This window comes from Zalophus californianus, chromosome X (genome assembly GCF_009762305.2).
Source record: "Zalophus californianus isolate mZalCal1 chromosome X, mZalCal1.pri.v2, whole genome shotgun sequence".
NCBI lineage: Eukaryota > Metazoa > Chordata > Mammalia > Carnivora > Otariidae > Zalophus > Zalophus californianus.
The window spans coordinates 58606448-58621278 of record NC_045612.1 but is presented as its reverse complement, the minus strand read 5'-3'; the positions used below and the strand labels follow the sequence as shown (position 1 = coordinate 58621278).

Genomic DNA, 14831 nt, shown 5'->3' with positions numbered 1-14831 from the left:
CCACAATGCATTATTCTTAATGTCCTCAGGGAAGGAAATGTGATTGCCAAAAAAAAAAAAATGTAATTGCTGATGTTTTGAATTTGAAGCCGAAATGATGATGTTTCATGGAAAACATACCTAAATTAGTTTTATAAAAATATTTTGAAGCCAGGTTTTCGGATACTTGATTTTTAAAAATATTTTAATGACTTTTGCTTGGTGGAAAGAATTTTAAAGATGATTTAGTTTCATTTAAAAATATCATTACATGAGCACTGGGTGTTATATGTAAGTGATGAATCACGAAATTCTACTCCTGAAACTAATACTACACTATATGTTAACTATCTGAATTTAAATAAAAACTTGAAACAAACAAAAATCATCTTAAAAATGTAAAAAAATTAAAAAACAAAAATACCATCACAATGGGAACCAATTTCTTCTATTGATGTTTTGAAGGATTTGGAGCCTGGGGTTGGAAAACAAAGAAGGCACAGAATCGAACATTTATTTGAGCATCTACTATGTACTTGGCTCTAAGCAGAGTACTTTACATATTTTATTTATTTAACACAATAGATGGGGAAAGTGAGGTTCAGTTAAGTCAATTACTTCAGTCTAGTTAGGTCAGTTACCTAAGATCATGCAACTCAGCAGAATCAGCTTTTATAAACCGAAATAATTGAATTGAAAGTCTATGCTCTTTTTTTTTAAAGATTTTATTTATTTATTTGAGAGAGAGAGAATGAGAGATAGAGAGCACGAGAGGGAAGAGGGTCAGAGGGAGAAGCAGACTCCCTGCTGAGCAGGGAGCCCGATGCGGGACCCGATCCCGGGACTCCAGGATCATGACCTGAGCCGAAGGCAGTCGCTTAACCAACTGAGCCACCCAGGCGCCCTTAATTGACTGTGCCACCCAGGTGCCCCTCACCTTATGTTTTGTTTTTGTTTTTTTTTTACATATTCACCTCCATGTTTATTGCAGCATTACTTACAATAACAAAGATACAGAAATAAGCTAAGTGTCCACCGATGGATGAATGGACAAGGAAGATGTGGTACATACACACAATGACACATTATTCAGCCATAAAAAGAGAAAGACATCTTGGCATTTGCAACAACACAGATGGACCTTGAGGGCAAAATGCTGGTTGAAGTAAGTCAGAGTAAGGCAAATACCATATGATCCCATTCATATATGGAATCTAAAATAACAAAACCCAAAAAGCCAAGTTCATAGAGTGAAGAGATTGGTGGAGATGTAGGGGTGAAGGTGAGTGAAATAGGTGAAAGGGTCAAAAAGTACAGACTTTCAATCATAAAATAAATGAGTCACGGGATGTAATATACAGCATGGTGACTACAGTTAATAATACTATATTACATATGTGCAAGTTGATAAGAGAATAGATCTTAAAAATTCTCATCACTAGAAAGAATTTAAGCAAACTATGGAAAGTGACAGATGTTAATGAGACTTACTGTAGTGATTATTTCACAATATATATAACTATCAAATTGTTATGTTACACACCTGAAATATAATGTTATATGTCAATTATACCCCAATTTAAAAATCTACAATGGGCACTGTGCTTTTTTCTCTTCAATTTATTTTAATTAATTAATTAACTTTAAGTTTTTATTTATATTCTAGTTAGTTAACATATAGCATACATATAGCGTATTGGTTTCAGGAGTAGAACTTAGTATATAACTTAATATATATAAAGCTTACATATAACACCCAGTGTTCATCAAAACTTGTGCTTTCTTAATACCCATCATCCCCTTAGCCCATCCCCCACCCACCTCCCCTCCAGCAACCCTCAGTTTGTTCTCTATAGTTAACAGTCTTTTATGGTTTGCCTCCCTCTCTCTTTTTACCCCTTCCCATATGTTCATCTGTTTTGTTTCTTAAATTCCACATATGAGTGAAATCATATCACATTTTTCTTTCTTTGACTGACTTACCTTGCCTAAGATAATAAACTCTAGTTCTATCCATGTCACCAAAAATGGCAAGATCTCATTCTTTATATATATTATATATATGTATATAATATGTATATGTATATATAAACCACATCCCCCCATCCACCCATCAGTCAATGGATGTCTGAGCTCTTTCCATAATTTGGCTATTGTTGATAATGCTGCCATAGACATCAGGGGGCATGTGCCCCTTCAAATCAGTATTTTGGTATCCTTTAGGTAAATACCTAGCAGTGCAATTGCTGGGTCATAGGGTAGCTCTATTTTTCACCTTTAGAGGAACCTCCAAACTGTTTTCTAGAGTGGCTGCAGCAGTTTGCATTCCCATCAACAGTGTAAGAGGGTTCCCCTTTCTCCAGATCCTCACCAACATCTGTTGTTTCCTGTGTTGTTAATTTTAGCTGTTCTGACGGGTGTGAAGTGGTATTTCATTGTGGTTTTGATTTATATTTCCCTGATGATGAATGATGTTGAGCATCTTTTCATGTCTCTTAATCAACTGGATGTCTTTGGAAAAATGTCTGTTCATGTCTTATGCCCATTTTTTTAAATTGGATTATTTGTTTTTTGGGTGTTGTGTTATATCAGTTCTTTATAGATTTTGGATACTAACCCTTTATCAGATATGTCACTTGCAAATATTTTCTCCCATTCTGTAGGTTGCCTTTTAGTTTGTTGATTGTTTCCTTCACTGTGCAGAAGTTTTTCATCTTGACGAAATCCCAATAGTTAATTTTTGTTTTTGTTTCCCTTACCTCAGGAGATGCGTCTACTAAGAAGTTGCTTCGCCCGATGTCAGAGAGGTTGCTGCCTGTGTTCTCCTCTAGGGTTTTGATGGTTTCCTGTCTCACAGTTAGGCCTTTCATCCATTTTGAATTTATTGTTGTTTATGGTGTAAGAAAGTGGTCCAGTTTCATTCTTCTGCATGTTGCTGTCCAGGTTTCCCAACACCATTTGTTGAACATACTGTCTTTCTTCCATTGGATATTCTTCCCTGCTTTGTCAAAGATTAGTTGACCATACAGTTGTGGGTTCATTTCTGGGTTTTCTATTCTGTTCCATTGATTTATGTGTTTTTGTGCCAGTACCATACTGTCTTGATGATTACAGTTTGCAATAGTGTTTGAAGTCCGAAATTGTGATGCTTCCAGTGTTGCTTTTCTTTTTCATTGCTTTGCCTATTCAGAGTCTTTTGTGATTCCATAAAACGTTTAGGATTAGTTGCTCTAGCTGTGTGAAAAATGCTGTTGGTATTTTGATAGGGAATGCATTAAATGTGTAGATTGCTTTTGGCAGTATATAGATATTTTAACAATATTTGTTCTTCCAATCCATGCGCATAGAATGTTTTTCCTTTTTTTGTGTCATCTTCAAGTTATTTCATAACTGTTCTAAATTTTTCAGAGTACAGATCTTTTACCTCTTTGGTTAGGTTTATTTGTTTTAACCTTATTATGCTACCTCCAAATTACAATTTAACTCCAAAAATAAACTAAAAATGGGCCAACCTTTAGTTTTAAGAGAGCCTGACTTATATCTGCTCCATAGCTCTTTAAAGAGACTTTTCCACCCATGTGGAAGAGACATTTAAATACCAAGGAGTATTTAAATACTCAGTATTTAGATGCTCAGTTGGTTAAGCATCTGCCTTGGGTTCAGGTCATGATCCCAGAATCTTGGGATTGAGTCCTTCCTCAGGCTCCCTGGCCCACAGGAGTCTGCTTCTCCCTCTGCCACTCCTCTCACTTGGTCTCTCAATCTCTCTCTCTCTCTCTCTCTCTCAGATAAATAACTAAAATCTTAAAAAAAATAAATATCAAAGAGTCTAGTTGGGAGAGCTCATTTTCTTCCCTCTTTTATGTATGGGATCTGCACAACCAGATTACCCCATCCTCAGTCTGACCAGGAGTGAATCCTATGTAATCCATATAAGTGGAATTACTAGCTCTACACTTCCTAGGGCACTATCTTGTTTTCAGCAGAAAACCCAGAAAAATTTAATCTATACAAAAACATTCCAATATTTAACAAAGCTACATCAGAATGTCAAACTGAAGCATAAATATAAAATAAAAAGTAACATATTAGTTATTCAACTCTTCCCATTTTCAAAATACACAATATCTAGTCCGGTCAAATATACTATTAGTTGTACTAAGCTAGTGAAAGAATATCATAGCATCACCATTGCCACTGGACAAGATTCTTAATCCTGTGATATTATTTCCATTTCTAATTGCCCTTCATTCCATTCTTACTGTTATTATTCTAGCTTAAGTTTTACACTTGAAATAGCTTCTAAGAATCTCTGAAAATATTCTCTGTGGATTTTTTTTATGTTGTAGACTTTATAGTAAGCACTTTCAACATATGTTTTTATTTAGATTTTATATCAACTCTGTGAGGTAGACATTAGTACCTAAATTTTATGGATGAGGATGTTTCTGAGAGATTTAGTATTAATTAAAAATACACAGCTTGAAAGGTAGAGAACCTGGGACTGGAACCCAGTTCTTCTTTCTCTGAAGCTGGCCCACTTTCTGTTATATCACCAGTACCTCTCCTCTGGCAGGCTCTTAGTCCAGTGCTCTATTTATGTTTACACTATTGATAAAGGACTCCCCACATCTCTCTGTCTTGGCTTTTCCACATGCTAGCTGTGCAAACTTTTGCAAGTAAATTATGAGTGATAAATCTCTATTTTATGATGAGGAAACAGGAGCAAAGAATTAGACTAAACTGTATGAAATCATTGCTATTTGACCAACATTGACCTACAAAAATGACAATTTCAAATGATTTAACTTAATAAAATATTTTTAATCATTATTACCAATCCATTTAATGTAAGAAGTTCAACACCATCTGTACCATGTTTTAGAGTAATCCAGATGACAATATTCCCATACATGAAATTTAAAGAAAATATAATTTTAGTTTTTTAGGGTGGAAAAATATGGATTTTAAATCTTTTATGGTTATTTTTTACCAATATGGCCAAAGTACATATTTCAAAGTTTCAGTCCTTAGAAACAATCTTATGCATGTTTACTATAAAACAATCAAAATTCTTATGTGTGCAGGCTCTTTCTTTATTTTTTCTTATTCTTTTCCTTCTATCTTTCAGTAAGAGCTGCTTAATGAAAGAGGTCAATTTGAGCAAGTTATTCCTTACTGGGAAAAAAGACCTGAAAAAATACAAATGATGATTGATTCCTCACTGTTTCAGTTATTGCTGTTAGTTTTACCAAGATACAAGAAAATATTTTTTCCTTTAACACTTGTATAACAGTTGTTTCCAAAATTCCAGTCTTCAGAATATAAGTTAGTCACTGATGATTGTATCTCAAGGGATTTCTCCTTAGCAACCAAGTTTTAGTTTGTATTTTGTTGATGTAATATACAATAAAATGTATGCATTTTCTGACTTGCATTAATATAGCATATTTTAATGGAATACATATAGGAAGTAATTGCCAGTTTGTGAAATGTGACCATTTTAATCCTTAGCTAATATCTTTTCCAATTCATTGTCCATTTAAATACCATGCCTCATTAAAATATTTAATGTTGCACAACCATTGAACCCTTTTAGAACTGAGGATCAGCTAGAAATTAGGTATTCATTATCAGTTTATAACTTCCCTCATAGATTTAATGCATTAATAGACCTGAATTATTTTGTCTTCTGACAGGAAATAGAAAATTTTGTTTTAAAAATGCCACAAACAAAACACAAATACCTCAATATTTTGTTGAAAATTCAATGTGGGTGCCTATTGATCTTACCTGATCATGTATAGGGCTTGATTCCCCATGGCACAGTTCGTTTCCAGTGTTTGTAGAAATTGATTCACTTCCTGTGATGGTTTGGATTTGTTGGCTAGAATGGGACTGCTGACAGTGTGGAGAGTGGATGATCTGGGGCTGTTGGACAATGTGATGATGGCACTGGACCTGTGGATAGCATTCCTAAAACACACATAAATGTCAAAATAGCCTGTGAGAATAAAAATTACTAATTGAGAAAAGCCCAATGAATGCATTTTTAAAAATTCATTGTGTTCTTTCACAAGGTAATTTAATCCCTAAGATTTGTAGTTTTAATATATGATATATTATTTTTTTCAAATTATTTCATTGGGAGAAATTGTATTGAATTCTATTTTTGTTTGATCAGGTGGCTGTGACCATCCAAATACTTACCTAAATTGGCCAGAGAATTGCATGTTCTGATTAAATTAATATTCCAGTTATACTTAACACTAGAACTATAATGAATATTAATATTAATTACTCTTTGATGATTCAACAAGCACTTCAGCATCTAACTTTATAATAATACTATCATGCTGAAGATGTAGATGGATATAAAAATGGAAAATAATATAAAGCAGTGATTTTCAATATCAGGAAGCATATTAGAATCACAGTGGGGGCAGACAAAATTCTTATGCTTATGAAAATCAAGCACAAATTAAAAGATTGGAAAACAGTACCTAAAGCTTCAGATCCAGAAAACAGGGATTCTAACTGATTCTACCACTTACTCTGTGATCTTGGGGGACTATGCAATCTTTATGAGCCTCAGATTACTCATTTTCAAAAATGGAGATAATATGTGTCTCTTTGGGTTGTTATGAGGAGTAAATAAACTAATGTTTATAAAGTGCCTAGTACAAAGTAGGTGGGTAATAAACATTTATTATTATCATATTATTTCATTATCATTGTCATCATAAACTTAATCGTCATCCACCCCACTAATTTTGCAGGTGGAAAAAAAAACCCTGAGGTCCAGAGAAGTAAGATGTTTTACTCATAATGACATGATTAATTCTTGGAAAAATTGAGATTGGAATTCATGATTTCTAGCTCAGAGTTCTTTCAGAACATAAGGCTGAATTTTTATTGTCCTCAAAATAGTCTGGAACTTGTTGTTTTTAAACTAAATCTTTACTATCTGCTTATTTATTTGTCATGGCTTTTTTTTTCTGATAACATATAGGGCACAGAGTAAGGAAGGATATCAGGTTGTTTCAGTTTTGAGGATTTCAGATATACTTCAATTTCCTATATTATTTTGTTATTATTCTGCTTGGATAAAAAGCATCTGAAAGCCAGTTTTCAAAGAAAAAACATTCTCTATTTTGAATCAGAATGCTACATTCATGCACATACATTTAGCTTTGGAAGTATAAATTCAATGCTCTATTTCCTTTTGACAGTGGAAAGTTGACCTGCATTAATAAAGTAAAACACTTCAAATTTTATATTTTTTTAATGTGGAACAATTTTCAAATTATATATATTAAATGAAAAAAGCAAGATGCATAAGAAGGAATATACTATGCTTCCTTTGGTATAACATTTTTAAAAATATACATATGTGTATATTTACAAATATACACAACTTCTTTTAAATGCATAGAGCAAAAATCTTTTAAGGGTGACTGCCCCTGGGAAGAGGAACTGAGAGACAAAAGGGTTAGGATAGAGAGGCTCTTTTTTTTTACCACTGTATATATTTTTATTCTCTTTTTATATTCTTTTTGTACTTTTTATGCTTTGGAATTTTTAATATGTATACAAATTATCTTTTTAAGTATAAAAAATTATTTTGAAAGAAAGAAAAATACATAAAGAAACATATTTTACAAATAAAAACTATCTTGGTAGTAATTGATAATAAAGGTCATAGAATCTGTTCTTAGAATCATTTTCTCCAGGGTCTTTTCAAATATGACTCACTTTATATGCTAGCACTAAGGTCTCTACAGTTTAGAAGTCAAGACTGTGTACTATCAGCCACTTATGTACAAATTGTAGGGGTTAATGTATTTCTGTTCTTTTATGTTACAAAATACCTTCATACACTGGATTAGAATAAAGTCAGAGTGACAGGCTGAGAAAACCTTCACCCAGCAGGGAAATTGTACACTACTGAAATAGAATTCCTCCTTAAAAAAAAAATTAATGTGTTCTTTAAAAGGCAAGTTAGGAAACACTTTGGAGGACATATCAATATAGGACAATAAACAAAACAAAACTCATTTCTCAATCATCTTCCTTTATTAATATATCAGTTGACTCTTGAATAGAATGCTGACAGTCTCTCCATCTGGGGAGTCTTGTGGTTTCCTTGAGCCTTTCTGGCCTCTGAATCACTCATTAGTATCACTGAAGTCTTAGCAGATTTTCAGCTTCAATTCTCACACCTGACTACTAAAATTATTGTTCTAAAGCATGCTATTCATACATTACTCATACTTTTGAAGTGTACCACAAGCTGGATTTTTAATGTACAAAAGATCAAACATTTATGATTTTTCATATATTTTGTCATCTTTGATAGAGAAAAAATATGTACAGAGTACAGTTCATACGAACTACATAATTATCTTGCAACTGGCACCAACTGACTACCTTTTAATGACAAAGATCTCTTTTTTAGGCAGGTCTTATCTCCTAAGAGCTAGTCCTATTTGAACTAGTCTCATGTAACAACCATTTCATCCAGACTCTAGCTTTATCGAGCTTGTCTTACTGCATCTCTATCACTGAGGAAACTCAACTAGGTCAAGGCAGTTGTAGTTTGTTCCATATGCATGGTTCCTTTTACCTTGGGTAATCTCTCATGGCAGTACCCAAACTCCCAAAACATTTAAGTCACTAATAAAAAAAGTGGATGTAAAAAGGTAAATATTCAAATTAATAGTAAGTAACTGTAGTGTTCTTTTAAAGGAGTTCTTTAATTGTTCCATATGTATAGCAATAATAATGTACAGGATATTCAGTCTTTTCCTCTAGGAATGAAGATTTAGAAAAGTATCCTTTTGAGACAAGAAATTAGAAGAGCATGATATGATGTGTCTCAAACATTTCTTTAAAATGTGTCAAACTTATTGTTTTGTCAGTCCAGTTGGATAAAGGACAGATGTTATAATTTGATAGCTTGAGGAAAATGCCCCTTGAATAACTGACATATTTGATAAAATTTTTCTATTTGGTATCATAATATCCAGAAATATTCTATTGTTCTTCTGAAAGATATGTGTTCAATACATACCAAACTCTCTAATATATCCAACTTTCTAAGCAGACCAGAGTCTTAAAGGTTTGGATTTTTATAATTCTGAGAGTTTATAATTTCAGATATACTTCAATTTCCTATATTATTTTGTTCTTATTCTACTTGGATAAAAAGCATCTGAAAGCCACTTTTCAAGAAAAATTCTCTATTTTGAATCAGAATGCTACATTCATGCACATACATTTAGCTTTGGAAGTACAAATTCAATGCTCTATTTCTTTTTGACAGTGGAAAGTAATTAGATAACTTGAGGAAAATGCCCCTTTTTATTTTATTTTATTTTATTTTTAATGGGCATCAAATAAGTAATAATGTATTAGTTCCTATGAATCTGATAACAACTGCCCATAAATGTTCATAAAAGTAAGACGTGTTCTCATGCCAAGAAAATTAAAAAGAATTTAGTATATTTTAATGTTTCACTTGTATATGAGAAAAATGATTTTGTGATAAAAATTCATTTGATATTATTTAACTGCTTTTATTTAATATAGGTTAAATTGTGTCCCCCCAACAAAAAGCATATGTTAGAGTCCTAATCCTTAGTACCTCAGAATGTGACCTTGTTTAGAAACAGGGGCTGCTCCTTCTTTTATTTTTTCTTGAAACAAGGCCTTTATAGAAGTAAGAAGTTAAAATGAGGTCATTAGGATGAGTCTTAATCAAATATGACTGGTGTCCTCATAAAAAGGGAAAATTTGGACACAGACAGACATGCACAGAGGGAAGATGATATGAAGACCTACAGGAAGGATGCCATGTGAAGATAAAGGATAAAAGTTATGCATCTACAAACCAAAGAACACCTGAGACCACAAGAAATTAGGAGATAGTCATAGAAGAGCTCCTTCCCTAAAGGCTTCAAAGGGAGCATGGCCCTACCAACATCATGATTTCATACATCTGGCCTACAGAACTGTGAGACAATAAATGTGTGTTGTTTTAAGCCACCCAGATTGTGGTACTTTGTTACAGTAGTCCTAAGAAACTAATACACTATCTTACTTCAAGAATGTTCAAGAGACAAGTCCTAGGCTTTGTTTGGGCTGGACAGGCTTGTAATCACTGAGAAGATCAATGTGAAACTTCTGCTGGCTACAGTAACAACCCTGATTGTAGGTCTGGTAGCTCTACATGCTATGGAATTACCATTGCCATGCTACAGTTTTGAATGTTGTACTTGGTCTCTCAGCTGAATTTAATGAAATTTTTAAAATGTGACTTGAACTATAGTTTTCTAGACTTTTACAGTATATAGTATTTTACATACTTGCTCATACACACTGTTCATTTGAAAATTCATTTTATATATATATATTTTTACATTTTTTCAAGTTTTTATTTAAATTCTAGTTAGTTAAGGTATAATATAATATTGGCTTCAGGAGTAGAATTTAGTGATTCATCACTTACATATAACATCCAAACTTCATCACAAGTGCCCTCCTTAATACCCATCATCCATTTAGCCCATCCCCTGCCCACCTCCCCTCCATCAATCTTCAGTTTGTTCTCTATAGTTAAGAGTCTCTTATGGTTTGTCTCCCTCTCTTTTCCCCCCTTTCCCTACGTTCATCTGTTTTGTTTCTCAAAGTCCGTAATTAAGGCAAAGTTATACTGTTTTAAATTATAATTTGTGTGAGACCAGTTTAGAAGAAACATACGAAGCATTGGGATATCTGTATTAAATTCAGTTTCTACCATTAATTTTCTAGGTGATGACATATTTTTACTTGAGTTTCCCTTTCAGTAAAAAAGGGATAATGCTTCACATGGGAGAATGAATATGAAAGTGTTAAGGATGTTATGAAGGGCTGTAGACATAATAAGGTATTATTATGACTCATAGTGGCCTTGCTTGGCACTTGACAATTGAGTGTCATCTTAACTCTATTAAAATACTGATAATTCAGAAGTATACACTTAATAAGCTTTAAAACAAATTTTACATACCTGATCCGTATTTAGCTTCTCTACTTTTCTTATTGTTTTTTCATAAATAACATTGTTTCCTGGGAAGAAATGGCCTCCTCTTAGGAATGGAGAAAGTGGTTCCTATAAAGACAATAATGACTGTGTTTTGTTTTGAAACGTACCGTTTCAGAGGAACCTCAACTTAAGCAAATATCTAGTCTCTAATAAACTCTGAGTTAGTAGCATACTAGGAGAATGGAATGACATCCCAATAAGGTTTCGAGAGATGTAAGGAAATAGTAAAAAGATAGTCTATTTTCTCAAACAGAGCAATCTGGATCTCTCCTACTGCCTTTTACTAGGCCTAACAAAGTGTTTTAGGGGAAATTGGAAGGGGCTGAGAAAGATAATTTTTTTTTCCTGTTCTTAAGGAAAGATATAGGGAGTTTCCTCTGAGGTAGACAGGCATGAGGTCAACTTCATTTAAATTGAGTTCACTGGCGGGTTTCTTTCTATGCAAAAGTATTATTGGAGATATGCAAAATAAACAATTCATCACTGAGCTCTAAAGTAGGTAAAACTATATTAAAGATATTTTTTTCCTGGAACTTAGCTTTGGTGTCCTTGAAGTGTACAATTCTTACTTGTGATTATAATCAAAGCTAAGTCTGTCTGTACAACATATGTTTTGAATACTGAGAACAGAGTAGAGTCTTTAAGCGCTACTGTATCCCCATATAATCAACTAAGTTGATGTAGCATTATCCAAGTGCTTAAAAGATATCAACCAATGAAATAAAGGCTGATGAAATGTCCAAGATCTGAAAGAGATCAAGGAAGGACTAATAAGAATCAGATCAAGAGTTTAAAGTGAATGCATTACTATATTTCTTTCCCTTTTTTTGTTTTCATATGAGTCTACTTATATGGAGGGAGTTGAGGTTGTATTGTTACAAAGAAAAATTGCATTCATTTATTTTTGTAATATAGGGGAACAGTATAGAAGGGGATTGGCCAAGCCTCCTACCAGTTAATGTATTTAAGACCATTTCAAAATCAAAATATGCTAGCATTTTTGTCATCTGCTATTGTAAAATCTCTTTCAAAACAACTGGATGAAAACACAGTTTGTTGAGAATGCAAAACATTCTGAAATCCAAAGCTATATACTTCTTGTATTCAAGATTGAATAAAGGGTGCTTTAACTAAATGTTCCTGGAATATTTTGGTGAAACAAATATGCAAGTGATTGAATTTGGCTAGCTGATGAATTGTTAAATCTAAAGGTGGATATATTTAGAAAGATTCCTCTGGAAGCTCTTTTGTGTGTTTGTCTTAGTGAAAAAAAAAGCCTTTTTGGTAGTTATTTGCAGTCGTATAACACATGTTAAGAGCTTACGATGCACAACACACTTTGCTAAGTTTTTTAAAGCATTTTACTGAGATATTTAATACTTACAATTATGTATAAATCTAGCAGTGCAATAGCTTCAAACTGTAACAATATAGTCATCATATCTATTTAATGTCAACATAACCAATATCAATATACTTTAGCTTACTACATATTACTGGTGATAGTAAAGATTAAAATTATAAAAGGTGACTTGACTGAAATATGCACATTTATGTAAATGTAGACTACATATCAATGATCTGTTGTAAAAAATGGCTACACTTTCTTACTAAAAAAAATCTCTTTTCCTCATTTTCCACTTTGCTACTTTGAAATTCTTTTTTTAATTATGTTCAATTAGCCAACATATAGTACATGATAAGCTTTTGTTGTAGTGTTCAACAATTCATTAGTTGCGTATAACACCCAGTATTCAGTTTGTAAGGCATGAATCACACTTAGATTATTACAAGGAAGACTGAATATTGATCAGTATTCATCAAACTATAGCCAAAAGGCTATTTTTGTAATGTCTTTGAGCTAAGAATGATATTTAGATTTTTAAAGGACTGTAAGTACACAGAAGGCCAAACCCTATGGTGACAGCAAAACCTAAAATATTTACTATATTGCCTTTTATAGGAAAATTTTGCAGGTCCCTGGTCTAGATAATATATGAACATAAACATCTATAATATAAAGTAGAAAGAAGCAAGTGCCTATAAGAGGTTCAGAGAAATAACTTATGGGATGGAATTCAGAAGAGGAAAAATTGAATTCCATCTGGCAGTGCTCAGGTAGGTTACTTTAATCAGGTGGCATTTGAGAAAAGGTTAAGGTGGGCTTTGCATATGAGGAGATGGAAGAAAATGGTATTCCAAACGAAGTAAATAAAATAAGTCATGAAACCAAGACTGTAGAAGTGTAAGATATATGTAAGGGACACAGATGGCAGACAGAAGTTTGGTTCTGAAAGCAGTGAGAAGTCCTTGAATGCTTTTAAATAGGGATGTGAGGTGAACATAAATCTACTTCAGGAAGATTTGTTGCAGAAAGGAAAGAGTATAGGTGAGAAGACCAGTAAAGAGATTATCCTAAATCATCAAGGACAGTACTTTCCAAAGATGACTCTAAGATCTTAAATCTGAGAAATCTACTACATAAACAATGGTGTCAAAAACCAAAACAAGAAAAGTTGAGACACATTGAATTTTATGTGCTCCCGGTAAAAACCTAAGTCTGATTCACGTTTTTATTCCTCATAACATTTAGTAAATATATAGTTCATAGTTATCCCTTAAATATGTGTTAAATTATTGCAAAGAATTAGCAAAGAGACTTTTATCAAAATGTTCAGGAAGGTATTCAAGTTATAGATGTCCAGCACACAGGTGAGTAGAGATTTCATGGCTACAGTTTTAGTTCTAGATTTCAGAATAATATGTTTAGAAGATCTTGTTAAAATCTTGCAATTGCTGAAAAGGCAAGTGAAGATCAAAGACATAACTACATAAGTCTTAAGAGATATGAGAATCAGGAGGGAATAATGAAAAAAATCAAAAGAAGAAAAATTTTCATAAAGCAGTGGAAAGGTGAGTGACAGTACAAATGCTTCAGATGTCAACAGGTGAGAATTCCAAAGCGGATTGGATTCAGATTACTACAGATCCATTGGATCTGACTACTAAAATTCTGGAGTCATAAAACTTGTATTCAGTTCTGCCTCTATCACCTACTTGCTGTGGAAATGTAGGAAAGTCATTTACCTTCTCTGAGGCTTAGTTTTCTTATCACAGAGATAGTAATGCAGAATACTTTATATCAAGTAAAATAATGTATTTTAAAGTACCTCTAATCTGTGATTTTAATGTACAAATGATATTGGTGTTTAATAATATAGTAATATAATATTTTAAGTCCGTACTGCATTTAAAAAGTTAATGAGAACCTTGTTAGAATTATTCTAAGATATCAAGATAAAGTATATACAAAAATAGGCTTATTGAAGGCAGGAACTATATCCATCTTGAATACCCCATAGTGAATGAACAGATGACTGGATGAGAAGAGATGATATGAATGTTTATCCTAAGGATATAAACACCTTCTGACAGGAGAAAACAAAGTTAGCAAAAGAAAATTTCTCTTTTTTCACTATAAATGATGAACCATTATTATTTTTAAGAAGGAAAATGGTTTGGGTCCTAACAGTGTTGATTCTCTCTAAAATGTGTGTTGGACTTATTATTTTAAATGACTTACTGAAAAAAAAGAACTTCCAAATTTAGGGGACTGTTATTTTCCCAAAATGTTTAAAAAGGTAAAACCAAATTTTACTATATTTGAATAAATCATTCTTAGTAAAACAGATCAGGAAAGTAAATTTAATTAGAAGTCTTAGATTTTTCACAAATGAGCTGTTAGACAGCCTTACTATTTTGGCAG

At 32.8% G+C, this 14831-nt stretch overlaps 1 protein-coding gene across 2 annotated transcripts in view; it reads right to left on the bottom strand.

Annotated features, from left to right (window-relative positions):
* Window positions 1-14831, bottom strand: part of POF1B (POF1B actin binding protein) — a 103735-nt gene that overhangs the window by 64930 nt on the left and 23974 nt on the right. For both annotated transcript variants that reach the window (XM_027608279.1, XM_027608278.1), the window contains exons 5-6: window positions 11030-11131; window positions 5773-5955 (exon numbers count right to left, since the gene is read on the bottom strand). In XM_027608279.1, coding sequence (XP_027464080.1) covers window positions 5773-5955; window positions 11030-11131 — 285 coding nt within the window. The remainder of the gene's footprint in view (window positions 1-5772; window positions 5956-11029; window positions 11132-14831) is intronic.